Genomic DNA, 17,726 nt, shown 5'->3' with positions numbered 1-17,726 from the left:
GCAGCATCTCCAAGTTTGTGGATGACACGAAGCTGGGTGGCAGCGTCAGCTGTGAGGAGGATGCTAAGAGGATGCAGGGTGACTTGGATAGGTTAGGTGGGCAAATTCATGGCAGATGCAATTTAATGTGGATAAATGTGAAGTTATCCACTTTGGTGGCAAAAACAGGAAAACAGATTATTATCTGCCCATGAAGTGCTATCATGTTTGCTGTTGTGTGCTGGGGCAGCAGGCTGAGAGTAGCAGACACCAACAGAATCAACAGACTCATTCGTAAGGACAGTGATGTTGTAGGGATGGAACTGGACTCTCTCACGGTGGTGTCTGAAAAGAGGATGCTGTCTAAATTGCATGCCATCTTGGTCAATGTCTCCCATCCACTACATAATGTACTGGGTGGGCACAGGAGTTCATTCAGCCAGAGAATCATTCCTCCGAGATGCAGCACAGAGCGTTATAGGAAGTCATTCCTGCCTGTGGCCATCAAACTTTACAACTCCTCCCTTGGAGGGTCAGACACCCTGAGCCGATAGGCTGGTCCTGGACTTATTTCATAATTTACTGGCATAATTTACATATTACTATTTAACTATTTATGGTTCTATTACTATCTATTATTTATGGTGCAACTGTAACAAAAACCAATTTCCCCCAGGATCAATAAAGTATGACTATGACTATGACTATCTGAATGGTGGCCGATTAGGGAAAGGGGAGGTGCAACGAGACCTCGGTGTCATTATACACCAGTCATTGAAAGTGGGCATGCGGGTACAGCAGGCGGTGAAAAAGGTGGATGGTATGCTGGCATTCATAGCAAGAAGATTCGAGTACAGGAGCAAGGAGGTACTACTGCAGTTGTACAAGGCTTTAGTGAGACCACATCTGGAGTATTGTGTGCAGTTTTGGTCCCCTAATCTGAGGAAAGACATCCTTGCCATAGAGGGAGTACAAAGAAGGTTCACCAGATTGATTCCTGGGATGGCAGGACTTTCATATGATGAAAGACTGGACCGACTAGGCTTATACTCATTGGAATTTAAAAGAGTGAGGGGTGATCTTATTGAAACATATAAAATCCTAAAGGGATTGGACAGGCTAGATGGAGGAAGGTTGTTCCCAATGTTGGGGATGTCCAGAACGAGGGGTCACAGTCTGAGGATAAAGCGGAAGCCTTTTAGGACCGAGATTAGGAAAAACTCCTTCACACAGAGAGTGGTCAATCTGTGGAATTCTCTGCCACAGGAAACAGTTGAGGCCAGTTCTTTGGCTATATTTAAGAGGGAGTTAGATATGGCCCTTGTGGCTAAAGGGATCAGGGGGTATGGAGGGAAGGCTGGTACAGGGTTCTGAGTTGGATGATCAGCCATGATCATACTGAATGGCGGTGCAGGCTCAAAGGGACGAATGGCCTACTCCTGCACCAATTTTCTGTGTTCCTATGTTTCTACATCCAAGTTGCTGGAGAACGCAGCAGGTCAGGCAGCATCTCTAGGAAGAGGTACAGTCGACATTTCAGGACGAGACCCTTCATCAGGACTAACTGAAGGAAGAGCTAGTAAGAGATTGTTGCTTGAATTTCCAGCATCTGCAGAATTCCTTGTGTCTGTGTCTTTTAAAAGCAGTGCTGTTTCATCCAATCTCTTTTCCAACTCACAGTTGTTCTTTTGAGGACTTCTATTTGTTGCTGGAGTTCTACACATTTACCCTGGGTTTCAACCATGTTTCTTGTATACATAAAATCTGAGGTTTTTCCTTAAGTTCTGATACATATTTCTTAAATTCTTGACCATTTGCGATAAGACTCCTTGCATTCCCTTGTAATATATATACTGCCATTAATATCCCGCCTGCCCTGCCTGTGAACTGTTTGATCCTCCATTCAGTGTTGCTTTGACTACTTCCCACCTAAGCCCTGTAATACCAAGATATTTTTCTGCAGACTTGACTATAATTTCAATCTTTACGGTTCTTTTGTCTGCTTGCGCTGAACAATTAATTGCATCTACCATAAACAGTATGAAATCCTTTCTGCTCATTATTAGTGTATCCTTATTTATCATATCACAGCCCTCACAGTTCACTGGTTTATTATTCCCCATATTTGTTTGCTAGGTAGCCTTCTCCTTTTCAGTGAGTCATTTCACTGCCTCTGCATAACTGATCCCTTGAATTACTTTTACATATTGTGCCTTCTTGCTATTAATGCACCCTTGATAAGCTGCACTGTGTTCCCCGCCACAATTGCAGCATTTCAGCCTAGCTCCTGCCTCACATTTCCTGTATTCATGTTCTCCAGTGCATCTCCCACATCTTTGTTTCCTTCTACAGACCGCCGCAATATGCCCCAAGTTCTGACATTTAAAGCATATCTTAAAGGCTGTAGTATATATATTCTGAGCTCATAACACATATACCCTAAATAAACTTTAGTCGGCAATCTCTCTTCATCAAAGTTAATCATAACCGATAAAAACTATCACACTTCTTTCTGTTTCTTGTAACTTTCAAATGTTTGACCACAATAATTTTTGCTCCTTTTATGTTCTGTTTAATCTCATCCATAGTAACTTTTGTTGGTATCCTCGCCTCTAGTCCACTTTCTATTGTTGGGTATTGAGCATTGTACTTTTTTGCCGTCTATTTTATTTAATCTTACCACTTTGACTTGCTGAGCTCTATCCCGACAAATCACTAATAGCGATCCATTTCATAAAATCTTTGCTCTTTTGACCGCCTATAAGATTGTTGATTACCTTCGTCAAATGACTCAGGTTCCAATCACCAGAAGATCAAAATTATAAATGCTTTAATCTCATCTTCTTTCCGTTGTTTTTCTATCCTATTTTGATTGTCCCCTGACTCCTCAAAGTTTGACATCTCATACCTGTGTTTTAGATTCTTACTCTTTCCACTCCACTCCTCTTTCCCACCAATCTCCATCTCTAACTCACTTCCACTATCCGTCGACATCTTCTTCTCCGAGTGACCCTGGCTCGGAACTTCAGACCAGCAGTTCCCTTTCAGCCCACCTGCCCCCTCAAGTCAGCAGTTGGACCTTCCAGATACAGGTGTATTTTTACTGGAATCAATTGAAACACCTTGACTGCACACAGGTGATCTCCATTTAACTAATTATGTGATTTCTAAAACCAATTGGCTGCACCACTGATGATTTAGTCTGTCATATTAAAGGGGGTGAGTGCTTAAGCAATTAATTATTTTGTATTGTATATTTATAATTAATTTAGATTATTTTGTAGAGATCTGCTTTGACTTTGACCCAAAAGTGTCTTTTTCTGTTGATCAGTGTCAAAAAGCCAAATTAAATCCACTGTGATTCAATGTTGTAAAACAATAAAACATGAAAACCTCCAGGGGGGAGGGAAGTGAACACTTTCTGTAGGCACTAAATATTCTTGCTGACATAATTGTGGTCCATCTATGGCTACCCAAGCACTACAGTAGTTGCATCACCCATGTTGTTATGGCATAGGAGCTGAATTAGGCTACTTGGCCCATCAGGACTGTTATACCACTTGATCATGGTTGATCTATTTCCCTCTCAACCTAATTTTCCTGCCTTCTCCCCATATCCTTCATACTCTGACTTATCAGGAACCTCCGCCTTAAATATACCCTTAAATACCTGGTCTCCGCAGCCAACTGTAGCAATGAATTCCACAGATTCACCACTCTCTGGCTAAAGAAATTCTTCCTCATCTCTACTCTAAATGGACGTACCTTTACTTTGCGGTTAGACCCACTGATCCTAGACTTCCCTGTTATAGGAAACATCCTCTTCACATCCACTCTATCTAGGCCTTTCAAAATTCAATAGGTTTCAATGAGATCTCCCCTCATTCTTTTAAATTCCACCGGGTACAGAGACATCAAACGCCTTTCATTCCTGGAATCCTTTTCGTTAACCTCCTTTGAACCCTCTCCAATGTCAACACATTCTGTCTTAGTTGAGGAACCAAAGTCTGCTCACCATACTTCAGGTGTGGCCTCACCACTGTCATATAAAACCTCAGCATTAAATCCTTGTTTTCATATTCTTGTCCTCTCAAAACAAATGCGAACATTGCATTCGCCATACTCACCCCCAACTCAACCTGTAATTTAACCTTTAGGGAATCCTGCACGAGGACTCCGAAGTTCAGTCGGAATTCAGAGTTTTGAATTTTCTCTCCATTTTGAAAATAGTCTTTTATTCCTTCTACTAAAGTGCATGACCATACATTTCCCAACACTGTATTCTCACCTCATTGCCCATTCTCCTAACCTGTCTAAGTCCTTCTGCAGCCTCTCAATTTCCTCAAAACTACCTGCTCCTCCACCTATCTTTGTAACCTCCACAAACTTAGCCACAAAGCTATTAATCCCATCCTTCAAATATTTGACATATGACATAAAAAGAAGAAATCCTAACACAGTCCCCTGTGGAACAGCACGAGTCATTGGCAGAAAATCCTAAAAGATTCTCTTCATTCTTTGCTTTCTGCCAATCAGCCAATGCTCTATGCATGCTAATATCTTTCCTGTAACACCAAGGGCTCTTATCTTGCTGAGCAGCCTCATGTGCAGCAGCTTGTCCAAGGCCTTCTCAAAATTCAAGTACACAGCATCCACCGATTCTCCATGGTCTACCCTGCTTGCTCTCAAAGAATTCCAACAGATTTCTCAGGCAAGATTTTCCCTCAGGGACACCATGCTGACTTAGGCTTATTTTATGGTGTGCCTCCAAGTACTCTGAAAGCACCTCTTTAACAATCGACTCTTAACATTTTCCCAAATACTGAGGTCAAGATAACTGGCCTATAATTTCATTTCCTCTGCCTCCTTCCCTTCTTTAAGAGTGGAGTGACATTTGCAATTTTCAAGTCCTCTAGAACCATGCCAAAATCTAGTGATTCTTGAAAGATCATTACTAATCTCTCCACAATCTCTTCAGCTACCTCTTTCAGATCCCTGGGGTGTAGTCCATCTGGTCCAGGTGACTTATCTATCTTATGAACTTTCAGCTTCCCAAGCACCTTCTATCTAGTAAGAGCAACTCAACTCACTTCTGCCCTCTGACACTCTCGAACTTCCCACTGGTATCTTCCACGGTGTAGACTGTTGCAAAACAGTAATTCAGTTTGTCCAGCATTTTCTTGTCCCCCAATACTACCTCTCTGTTGGTTTTTAAAAGTATCCCAGTTCTCTAACTTCCCACTAATTTTCATCTATTATATGTTCTCTCTTTTGCTTTTCTGCTGGCTTTGACTTCTCTTGTCAACCAACGTTGTGTCTTCCTGCCTTTAGAATACTTCTTCTTTGGGATGTATCTATCCTGTGCCTTCCAAATTGCTCCCAGAAATTCCAGCCATTGATGCTCTGCCATCATCCTTGCTAATGTTTTTTTCCAATCAATTCTGGCCAACTCTTCTCTCATGCCTCAGTAATTCCCTTTACTCCAGTTTAATACTGATACATCTGACTTTAGCTTCTTCCTCTCAAATTGTATTATGATCACTGCCTCTTCAGGGTTCCTTTACTTTAAGCTCCCTAATCAAATCCTGTTCATCACAGAACATCAAATGCAGAACAACTGATCCTCCAGTGGACTCAACCACAAGCTGCTCAAAAAAGCCATCTCATTGGTACTCTACAAATTTCCGCTCTTGGGTTCCAAAATCAGTACCAACCTGATTTTCCCAATCTACCTGCATATTGAAATCTCCCATGAATAACATTGTGTTTTGACATGCATTTTCTATCTCCAACACTGCAAGAGCCTTTCACAGATTCATGTAAGGAAGCAGCCTCTTACATCATAGCGCCTCCATTCATTCAGCAAGGAAAACTGGCACTTTGACCCTCTATGTTAACACTAATTATCAAGAACACATTCATAGTCATGCCATTTTATTTTTTCCACATTCCCATGACTACATTTCTCATATATGAATTGCATACTACTGTCATATTCTTATTTTATCTGAGAATTCCTGCAGTAAGAAAGAGGTAATTACCAAGGAATAAAGGGAAGGAGGTCGAGAGTGGAAGGTATGGGTGATGGAAAGAACAAAAGGGTGGAGAAGGGGAGCATTCCATGGTCCACTGTCTTCACCTATCAGGGTTCTAGCTTCCGTTTTGACACTTCTAGTTATCACCTCTTATAGGATTCCCTTTACCAATGCACCACATTTCCACCTTCCGCCTCTCATCTGGACTCACCTATAGCCTGCCAGCTCTTGCTACACTCATCACCCACCCTTTTATACAGTTCTTTCTCTACATTATTCTTTCTCTACAGACCTGAAGTAGGATCTCAACCTGAAATGTTTATTGTGTATTTCCCTCCACAGATTCTGCCGGATCCACTGAGTTCTTCCTGTATGTTGTGTGTTGCTTCAGATTTCCAGCATCTGCAGTTTTTCTTATAAGACTTGAGAGAGTAGACACAGAGGTTACATTCCTCTTGACTTGGTGGTCTAGAATTAGGAGTCATAATTCCTGCCGCTGTCTGTAAGGAGTTTGTACGTTCTCCCTGTGACCGTGTGGGTTTCCTCCGGGTGCTCCAGTTTCCTCCCACATCCCAAAGGCGTACAGGCTGGTAGATTACTTCGTCAGTATAAACTGTCCCATGTTTAGGCTGGGATACAGTGGGGGATTGTTGGGTGGCATGGCTCCAAGGGCCGGAAGAGCTTATTCTGCACTTTATCTCAATAAATAAATCTCAAAGTAAGGGCTGCCTATTGAGGACTGATAAGAGAAAGAATTTCTTTACCCAATGGAAAGTAATTTTTTGGCATCCTGTAACCAATGCTATAATACCCCCATACCATCAAATACCATCTTGAGTACATTCGGCACTGAGAAATTTGGATATTAAGATACTACTGCAAGACAGATTCTAGCCAAGATCTTAATCCAAAGCCTGCAAGAGGTCTATTCCTGCTTCAAGTTCTGATGGCAATTCTAATTTATGTATTATGCACCTTAATAAGCGGGGCACCAGCATTCTGGCAGCCAGGTTTGCCTCTGCAACACGGGTGTGTTTAAACTAAGTAGTGGGGGGGAGGGGACGAACTGGAAACAGAAGGATGGAGATAAAGGGAAAGTGAGAATAAGGAAAGTTAAGAATGACAGCAGAATCAACAGAGCAGAAAGCTCAAGAAGGGATCGTACAGTATGGCCAAGTGAAATAGGAATTGATATGGGAGTTGAGGGGAGTAATGAATTAAAAGTATTGTATATGAATGCACGGAGTATAAGAAATAAAGTGGATGAGCTTGAGGCACAGTTGGAAATTGGTAAGTATGACGTTGTGGGAATAACAGAGACATGGCTTCAAGTGGACAGGGCCTGGCAAATGAATATTCAAGGGTATATGTCCTATCGAAAGGACAGACTGATGGGCAGAGGGGGTGGGGTGGCTCTGTTGGTGAGGAATGATATTCAGTCCCTTGCGAGGGGGGGACATAGAATCAGGAGACGTACAGTCAGTAGATAGAACTGAGAAATTCTAAGGGTAGAAAGACCCTAATGGGAGTTATCTACAGGCCCCCAAACAGTAGTCTGGATGTAGGGTGTAAGTTGAATCAAGAGTTAAAATTGGCATGTCGCAAAGGTAATGCTACAGTTGTTATAGGGGACTTCAACATGCAGGTAGACTGGAGGAATCAGGTTGGTACTGGACCCCAAGAAAGGGAGTTTGTGGAGTCCCTCCGAGATGGATTCTTAGAACAGCTTGTACTGGAGCCTACCAGAGAGAAGGCAATTCTAGATTTAGTGTTGAGCAATGAACCAGATTTGATCAGGGACCTCGAGGTAAAGGAGCCATTAGGAGGTAGTGACCATAATATGATAAGTTTTAATCTACAATTTGAGAGGGAGAAGGGAAACTCGGAAGTGTCAGTATTACAGCTGAACAAAGGGAACTAAGGTGCTATGAGGGAGGAGCTGGCCAAAGTTCAATGGAACAATACCCTAGCAGGGATGACAGTGGAACAGCAATGGCAAGTGTTTCTGAGAATAATGTGGAAGGTGCAGGATCAGTTCATTCCAAAGAGGAAGAAAGATCCTAAGGGGAGTAAGGGGAGGCCGTGGCTGACAAGGGAAGTAATGGACAGTATAAAAATAAAAGAGAAGAAGTATAACATAGCAAAGATGAGTGGGAAGCCGGAGGATTGGGAAACTTTTAAAGAGCAACAGAAGGTAACTAAAAAGGCAATACGTGGAGAAAAAATGAGGTACGAAGGTAAACTAGCCAAGAATATAAAGCAGGATAGTTAAAAACTTCTTTAGGTATGTGAAAAGGTAAAAAAAATAGTTAAGACCAAAATTGGGCCCTTGAAGACCGAAGCGGGTGAATTTATTATGGGGAACAAGGAAATGGCAGACGAGTTGAACAGGTACTTTGGATCTGTCTTCACTAGGGAAGACACAAACAATCTCCAAGATGTAATAGTGGCCAAAAGACCTAGGGTAATGGATGAATTGAAGGAAATTTATATTAGGCAGGAAATGGTGTTGGATAGGCTGTTGGGTCTGAAGGCTGTTAAGTCCCCGGGACCTGATGGTCTGCATCCCAGGGTACTTAAGGAGGTGGCTTTAGAAATCATGGACGCATTGGTAATCATTTTCCAATGTTCTATAGATTCAGGACCAGTTCCTGTGGATTGGAGGGTGGCTAATGTTGTCCCTCTCTTCAAAAAGGGAGGAAGAGAGAAAACAGGGAATTATAGACCGGTTAGCCTGACGTCGGTGGTGGGAAGGATGCTGGAGTCAATTATAAAAGATGAAATTATGACACATCTGGATGGTAGTAACAGGATTGGTCCAAGTCAGCATGGATTTATGAAGGGGAAATCGTGCTTGACTAATCTTCTGGAATTTTTTGAAGATGTAACTATGAAAATGGCAAGGGAGAGCCAGTGGATGTCGTGTACCTGGACTTTCAGAAAGCCTTTGATAAAGTCCCACATAGGAGATTAGTGGGCAAAATTAGGGCACATGCTATTGGGGGCAGAGTATTGATATGGACTGAAAATTGGCTGGCTGACAGAAAACAAAGAGTAGCGATTAACGGGTCCCTTTCGGAATGGCAGGCGGTGACCAGTGAGGTACCGCAGGGTTCAGTACTGGGACCGCAGCTGTTTACAATATATATTAATGATTTAGATGAGGAAATTAAAAGTAACATTAGCAAATTTGCCAATGACACAAAGCTGGGAGGCAGTGTGAAATGTGGGGAGGATTTTATGAGAATGCAGGGTGAATTGGACAGGCTGGGTGCATGGCAGATGCAAATTAATGTGGATAAATGTGAGGTTATCCACTTTGGTGGTAAGAACGGGAAGGTAGATTATTATCTAAATGGAGTCAAGTTAGGAAAAGGGAAAGCACAACGAGATCCAGGTGTTCTTGTACATCAGTCACTGAAAGCAAGCATGCAAGTACAGCAGGCAGTGAAAAAAGCTAATGGCATGCTGGCCTTCATAACAAGGGGAATTGAGTATAAGAGCAAAGAGGTCCTTCTGCAGCTGTACAGGGCCCTGGTGAGACCACACCTGGAGTACTGTGTGCAGTTTTGGTCTCCAAATTTGAGGAAGGACATTCTTGCTATTGAGGGAGTGCAGCGTAGGTTCACAAGGTTAATTCTCGGATGGTGGGACTGTCATGTGTCCAAAGATTGGAGCGACTGGGCTTGTATACTCTGGAATTTAGAAGGCTGAGAGGGGATCTTATTGAAACATGTAACATTATTAAGGGATTGGACATGCTGCAGGCAGGAAGCATGTTCCCGCTGATGGGTGAGTTCAGAACCAGAGGCCACAGTTTAAGAATTAGGGGTAGGCCATTTAAAACGGAGTTGAGGAAAAACTTTTTCACCCAGAGAGTGGTGGATATATGGAATGCTCTGCCCCAGAAGGCTGTGGAGGCCAAGTCTCTGGATGCTTTCAAAAAAGAGGTGGATAGAGCTCTTAAAGATAATGGAATCAAAGGTTATGGGGATAAGGCAGGAACTGGATACTGATTGTGGATGATCAGCAATGATCACAGTGAATGGCGGTACTGGCTCGAAGGTGCTACTCGAAGGTGAATAGGTGCTACTCCTGCACCTATTGTCTATTGTCTATTATCTTTGCATTTGATAAGTGTAAAAGAAAATCGGCAAATTTGTCCTTTGAAGTTGATGTAAAATTATTGAAACGATGTATGCTACTTACCACAAGCCCACATGTCAACTGGTTTTCCATAGGGATCTTTTCTTAATACTTCAGGAGAAAGGTATCCTGGTGTACCAGCAAAACCTGTAGATTATAATGAGAATAAAATTTGATGTACAAGACATTAGTAAATAGTTCGATACTTACTACATTGTAATTTTTTACATCATCTCAAGTTAATGTGGGGGCAAACATAAAAAATAATTTATTTCAAACTATCAATCCAAACTTGTGAATGATAACATTTAATTGTTTTCCAGAAATAAGATTGTTTTTACTGTTTTAGATCACACAACAGTTTTATGTTTATCTTTACAAATCACAGATATTCTTCTCGATTAATATTATTTGCATGCAACAGAATGCTGTTTTAGCACAATATTTTTCGACACAAAAGTCACAAAATAATATCCTAATAAAAAAATCTGAGGGCAGGTGGGCTTTGGACTATCACATGAAAGTGGAAAGTTTGGTTCAACCTCCCAGTTTCTTCTCAGATTTTATTTCATTCTTCAATGCAACCGAAAATTAGAAGATTGCTTCTAGGGTGGGCAATCATTCGAACCTACTTTACACTATTTTTCAAGCTTAATATGCTTCTGATTTCATTTTTTGTATAATTTATATCACCTGTCTGAATGTTCTATACTGCAGCACAGAGGGTTTGCAATTCTTTACTGTCCTTACAGAGTTATAGAGTCATACAAATCGAAACTCAGTCTGCCCAGATTGCTTTCCTCAGCTAGTCCCATTTTCCTGCATTTGACCCATATCCCTATAAATCATTCCTATCCAGATTTCCTTTAAACGTAATTGTACCACTACCACTGCCTCAGGCAGCTCAATCCTAGTTTCAGACTCCTCGACCCTATGAAAAAGACTCCGAGCAGCCACTGAATCCATAATTTTCTAAACTTTTATTTAATCACCTCTCAACCTCTTTCACTCCAGAGAATATAGTCCCAGCTTATTCAATTTCTCCTTATAACCTAGGACCTCCCGTCCCAGCAATATCTTTGTGAATCTTTTCTGCACACACTCTAGCTTCATCATACCCTTCTTACAGAAAGGTGACCAGAACTTCAGACAATACTTCAGCTGTGGAATATTGTATTCCACATGAAGGCATATTGTATATTCACCTTCATTAGTCAAGGGGTTGAATGCAAAAGCAGTAAGGTATACTCCATCTTTTAATAAAACTTAGGCTGGGGTTCAGATAGAGCACTGAGAACCTGTGTCTCAAACAGATGTAACACGACAATCAAATTTATGGTCTCAGTCCCCTGTCCGGTGAAGGAACATTTGACATTTGTCTTCTTCACCATTTTGTCTACCCGCATTGCCACTTTCAGGAAACTTGTGCCCCAGGATTCTCTGTTCTACAACACTGCCCTAGAGATAGATAAAATTATGAGGGGTGCAGGTAGGATACAAATGCAGGAAATTCTTGTCCCACATCAGAGGTAAATAAACAGGCTTTAGGACAATCGGGGAAGAGTCAGAGGAGATATGAAGGGCTCTTTTATCACCCAAAGATTGGTGGGTGCATGGAATGGACTGGCTGTGAATGTAGTTGAAGGTCAGTTACTGACAGCTTTTAAGAAGTGTCAAGATGAGCACTTGAGTGATTAAGTGGAGAAAGTTATGGGCCAGGTGCTGGAAGATGGGATTAGTGCACTTTGGGCGTGCACTGATCAACACAGATGTGATGATCCTAATCGTCCCTTTTTATACTGTACCTCTCCGGGACCCTGTCAAATGGAGAAATTATCAACATGCGATTCTGAGCTTCATTATCTAGAGAAGGAAGAGGGGTGATTGCTGGGGCCTTGACAGAGATCTTTGGATCCTCTTTAGGCACAAGTGAGGTTACAGAGGACTGGGGAAATAACAAATCCTATCCTTTTGTGTAAGAAGGGCAATAAGGACAAAACATCAGTAGTCAAGAAGTTACTGGAGAAAATTCTTGGGAAAGGATTTATTCACAACTTGTAAAAAGTACTTATTAGGGATAGACAGCATGGATTTGTACTGGGGACATCATGTCTTGCAAATCTGAATGAACTTTTTGTGCAGGTAATAATGATAAGTGATGAGGGTAGGGCAGCAGATGTTGTCCACATGGACTTCAGTAACTAATTCAACAAGGTCCCTCATGATAGGCAGATCAAGAAGATCATGGTATATGGGTTCCATGGAAACTTGGTAGATCTGATTGAAAATTGGCTTGGCTGTAGAAGACAGAGGGTCATGATGGAGGGCCTTATCCTGACTGGAGGTCCATGACCAGAGGTGGTCAACAAAGATCAGTGCTGAGACATCTGTTGTTTGTGATATATTTTAATTATTTGAACAAAAATGTTGGTGAGGTAATTAGCAAGTTAGCAGGACACAAAAATTGGCAGATGTGTAGGTAATGAAAAAGATTGTCAAAGGATACAGCAGGACATAGATCAGTTGGAAATATGGAAAAAGACAGGTGGAGTTTGATCCTGCTAAGTGTGAGGTGCTGCACTTTGTAAGGTCAAATGTAGGAGGAAAGAGTACGGTAAATTGTAGGACCCTTAGGAGCGCTGAAACATAGGGGTGCAAACCCATAGAAAGTGGCAATAAGTACATACGAGGTAAAGAATGCAAACAACAGACTTGCAATCATCAGTCAGGACACTGAGTATAAAAGTTGTTCAGTCACGTTTCATTCGTATAAAACATTAGTTAGGGTACATTTGGAGCACTGTGTATAGTTCTGGTTGCCAAATAACAGCAAGGATTTCAGACTTTGGAGAAGCTGCAGAAGAGGCTGACGAGGATGTTGCCGAGGTTAGACAGCATCGAGAGCAGATTATAAGGAGAGGTTGGATAAGCTTGGCCTGTGTTCTACAGAGGTGAGGGGTGACTTGATAGACGTATATAAAATTATGAGTGGCATAGATAGAGCCCCTTTCAGTCTTTTTACTTGGGTGGAAATGTCAAATACATTCTGGGCATCGAATTAAGGTAATATAAAGAATCTTTCAAGGAAATTGCAGGCAAGACTTTTATGAAACACAAATTAAGGTAGGTCCATGGAATATGTTGTGAGAAGAACTGGCAGAAGCAGATGAAGAGAGAGGGGAATGGAAGAATATAGGCCACATGCAGTGATTAGATTAAATTGGTACAGGCATAGTTGGCATTGACATCAAGTGCTGGACTGTTCTATGTATTTTGTGCTTGGCTCCATACAATGGGTTAAGCCCCATGTGTAAATTCACTGCTTGATAACATAACAAAAGTATACACTGACTGAAATGTTAACTGTTACCAATCAGAGGCTGATTCTTCAATGTACTCACCAAACCACGCCTGCTGGTCTCCTTGGACTTCAATTGCTAATCCAAAATCTGCCAGCTTCACAGCTGCTCCCTTCATTTTGCTAGCTAGGAGCAAATTTTCTGGCTTCATTTAAAAAAAAGTGGAGGAAAGAATATGATTTAGAAATTCTCCAAGTTATAATCATACTTAACTATTACATAATAAACCGTGGATACCAAGCAAAATATTCATAGTTAATAATTCTCGTCTAAATTATTACGAAATCATTTGCGATCAGAAGCTTGGCTTCCTTTTCTAAAGCATGGAAATAAACATATAATCAACTTTGATCATTGTTCTAAAGTTATGTGTAATGGAATATAAAATGGAGAACCAAAAACCAAATATTGAAATCTTCTGTAATTGTTCAAAAACAGTCAATGTTAATCAGTAAACATATTCTGATATTATATCAAATTTATCTGGTTTGTGTCTCAAACACAATTTCCAACTTTAAAATTCCAGTATTTTTAAGTTTCTTTCGTGCTTGCCTTGGGTTTTGATAAAAAGAAAGATTATAGAAAAGGTTCTTGGGTCATAAAGATTATAGATGATTAATGATTATTGAAATAATCCCAGCAAAATGGAATATTTTAAATTGTACACAATAATCACAACAAAAATCCAAGGCAATATTGGTCAACATTTTGCTTCATTATAGAAGAGATACCACCAGATTTATCTGAATGCTGGGCTTGCTCATTTCTACATGAACCCTACTTTTAGCCTGTTGAGTGAATGGCCCAGATAATTATCCTGTAATTCTTGTTATATAAAAAAACTATTGCTGTAAAATATTGGAAGTTATTACTTAATTAAGGCTGTTGCTCCAGTCTTAAGAAGTCTGAAATGTTAAAGTTGCTAGAAAGATAATGAAACAAATAACATGCTAAACATTGTATATCTTTCCAATTTTCCAACTTGGAGAACTGTGTATGTTTTGTTGTAGTGTGAGGGAGTTACATGAATGTAGCAGATATTAATTCAAAAAAGAACCAGTCTTCAGTTCTTATTGTAAATGTAAATAAATTCAGGAAGCTTGCAATTAGCCTTTGTTGCAAACAGTAAATTGAAGTTAAAAGCACAGGCTGATCCACAGACCAAGAGATTGCATATGCAAAAGCCAAATGTTAAATCAATAAGGTTGTGTTAATTGGCTTGCATCAAACCAATATTTGCAGCCTTGTGACTTGAGTAGAAGCTGGTAGACCAGACGGATGTTGTCACTTAGCATATCAAACATGCAATCAATAGTTTTTGTGTATTTGTGTACTCAGAGACAGCCCTGACAACATTTATTTTGGGTGTCTGGCTCTGTCATCAAAAGGTTTTAAAACATTTGTGTTAATTAGTCTCTCCCAAAGTGTTTGGACCTTCAAGGGTGTCTCATCAATTGTAATGCATTTCCACTGCATATTCCAAAGGAACCACTTATTGATCCGAAGTATTGAAGTGAACAATGTCATTGTAACTATTGAAATTGTATTGAATCATCTACTGCTACCTTTGATCTTAAAGGACTACAAAAGTGATGTAGTTTTAGCTTTGTGAGCTTCTACCAAGAGTGTGTCAAGAATGATGCTTGTTATGCTGAATAAGGGCATCTATATCACCAGCTTTAGGGTCCCTCCAGTGACTTTATCATAGTCAAAACATTTGAGAGTTCATTCCGAATATGTTAATGACCCACAGTGTGACCAGTCACCGGTAGTCTAAAGGGATAAATATTTTTAGATCTTTCTTTTCCAATCTTTTTATTAGTTTCATAAAAATAAACGTAACATGGTAGTAGTACAAAGTTATTGGGAATACATTGTTATAATTAACATAAGTGATTATAAAGCCAGATAACACTTAAATAATAAAACTCCCAATCATATAGGATACAAATGAACAATATAAAACAAAGAAAAATATCTAAAAAAAATCATGAAAAAGGAAAAAAAATATTTTTATATCTGCTTTGGTCAACAGATCACAGAGTATCAAAGGACATGCTGGAGAGCTGAACTAGTGGATATAAAGGTAACACACATCAAAGTTGCTGGTGAACGCAGCAGGCCAGGCAGCATCTCGAGAAAGAGGTACAGTCGACGTTTCAGGCCAAGACCCTTCGTCAGGACTAACTGAAAGAAGAGATAGTAAGAGATTTGAAAGTGGGAGGGGGAGGGGGAAGATCCAAAATGATGGGAGAAGACAGGAGGGGGAGGGATGGAGCTGAGAGCTGGACAGTTGATTGGCAAAAGGGATATGAGAGGATCATGGGACAGGAGGCCCAGGGAGAAAGAAAAGGGGGAGGGGGGGGGGACCCAGAGGATGGGCAAGGGGTATAGTGAGAGGGACAGAGGGAGAAAAAGGAGAGAGAGAGAAAGAATGTATGTATATAAATAAATAACAGATGGGGTACGAGGTTTGGAACATAGCAGCCCATCCACTGCTACCAACCTTATAGTTCCCACACCCCGCGCTTCCCGTTTCTACCTCCTACCCAAGATCCACAAACCTGCCTCTCCTGGCACACCTATTGTCTCAGCTTGCTCCTGCCCCACCAAACTCGTTTCTGCATACCTCGACACGGTTTTAGACCCACTTGTTCAATCCCTTCCTACCTATGTTCGTGACACTCCTCAAGCTCTTAAACTTTTCGATGATTTTAAGTTCCTTGGTCCCCATCGCTTTATTTTCACCATGGATGTCCAGTCCCTATATACTTCCATCCCCCATCAGGAAGGTCTTGAAGCTCTCCGCTTCTTTTTGGATTCCAGACCTAACCAGTTCCCCTCTACCACCACTCTGCTCCGTCTAGCGGAATTAGTCCTTACCCTTAATAATTTCTCCTTTGGCTCCTCCCACCTCCTCCAAACTAAAGGTGTAGCTATGGGCACCCGTATGGGTCCTAGTTATGCCTGCCTTTTTGTTGGCTTTGTGGAACAATCTATGTTCCAAACCTATTCTGGTATCTGTCCCCCACTTTTCCTTCGCTACATCGACGACTGCATTGACGCTGCTTCCTGCACATATGCTGAGCTCATTGACTTCATTAACTTTGCCTCCAACTTTCACCCTGCCCTCAAGTTTACCTGGTCCATTTCCGACACCTTCCTCCCCTTTCTAGATTTTTCTGTCTCTATCTCTGGAGACAGCATATCTACTGATGTCTACTATAAGCCTACTGACTCTCACAGCTATCTGGACTATTCCTCTTCTCACTCTGTCTCTTACAAAAATGCCATCCCCTTCTCACAATTCCTCCGTCTCCGCCGCATCTGCTCTCAGGATGAGGCTTTTCATTCCAGGACGAGGGAGATGTCCTCCTTTTATAAAGAAAGGGGCTCCCCTTCCTCCACCATCAACTCTGCTCTCAAACGCATCTCCCCCATTCCATGCACATCTGCTCTCAATCCATCCTCCCGACACCCCACTAGGAATATGGTTCCCCTTGTCCTCACCTACCACCCCACCAGCCTCCGGGTTCAACATATTATTCTCCGTAACTTCCGCCACCTCCAACGGGATCCAACCACTAAGCACATCTTTCCCTCCCCCCCCACTTTCTGCAGGGATCGCTCCCTACGCGACTCCCTTGTCCATTCTTCCCCCCCACCCCCCCATCCCTTCCGACTGATCTTACTCCTGGCACTTATCCTTGTATGCGGAACAAATGCTACACAGTTCCTCCCTTACCACCGTTCAGGGCCCCAGAGAGTCCTTCCAAGCGAGGCGACACTTCACCTGTGAGTCGGCTGGGGTGATATACTGCGTCCGGTGCTCCCGATGTGGCCTTCTATATATTGGCGAGACCTGACGCAGGCTGGGAGACTGTTTCGCTGAACATCTACGCTCTGTCCGCCAGAGAAAGCAGGATCTCCCAGTGGCCACACATTCTAATTCCACGTCCCATTCCCATTCTGATATGTCTATCCATGGCCTCCTCTACTGTAAAGATGAAGCCACACTCAGGTTGGAGGAACAACACCTTATATTCCGTCTGGGTAGCCTCCAACCTGATGGCATGAACATTGACTTCTCTAACTTCCACTAATGCCCCACCTCCCCCACATACTCCATCTGTTATTTATTTATATACACACATTCTTTCTCTCTCGCTCCTTTTTCTCCCTCTGTCCCTCTCACTATACCCCTTGC

At 41.7% G+C, this 17,726-nt stretch overlaps 1 protein-coding gene across 14 annotated transcripts in view; it reads right to left on the bottom strand.

The window, feature by feature from the left end:
- Positions 1-17,726, bottom strand: part of LOC140195219 (calcium/calmodulin-dependent protein kinase type II delta chain) — a 580,639-nt gene that overhangs the window by 192,171 nt on the left and 370,742 nt on the right. For all 14 annotated transcript variants that reach the window (XM_072253184.1, XM_072253187.1, XM_072253189.1 and 11 more), the window contains exons 7-8: positions 13,562-13,664; positions 10,224-10,307 (exon numbers count right to left, since the gene is read on the bottom strand). In XM_072253184.1, the coding sequence (XP_072109285.1) occupies positions 10,224-10,307; positions 13,562-13,664 (187 nt within the window). The remainder of the gene's footprint in view (positions 1-10,223; positions 10,308-13,561; positions 13,665-17,726) is intronic.

This window comes from Mobula birostris, chromosome 3 (assembly GCF_030028105.1).
Source record: "Mobula birostris isolate sMobBir1 chromosome 3, sMobBir1.hap1, whole genome shotgun sequence".
In the NCBI taxonomy this organism is placed as follows: domain Eukaryota; kingdom Metazoa; phylum Chordata; class Chondrichthyes; order Myliobatiformes; family Myliobatidae; genus Mobula; species Mobula birostris.
The sequence above is the reverse complement of the archived record's forward strand: the minus strand, read 5'-3'. Positions and strand labels throughout refer to the sequence as shown.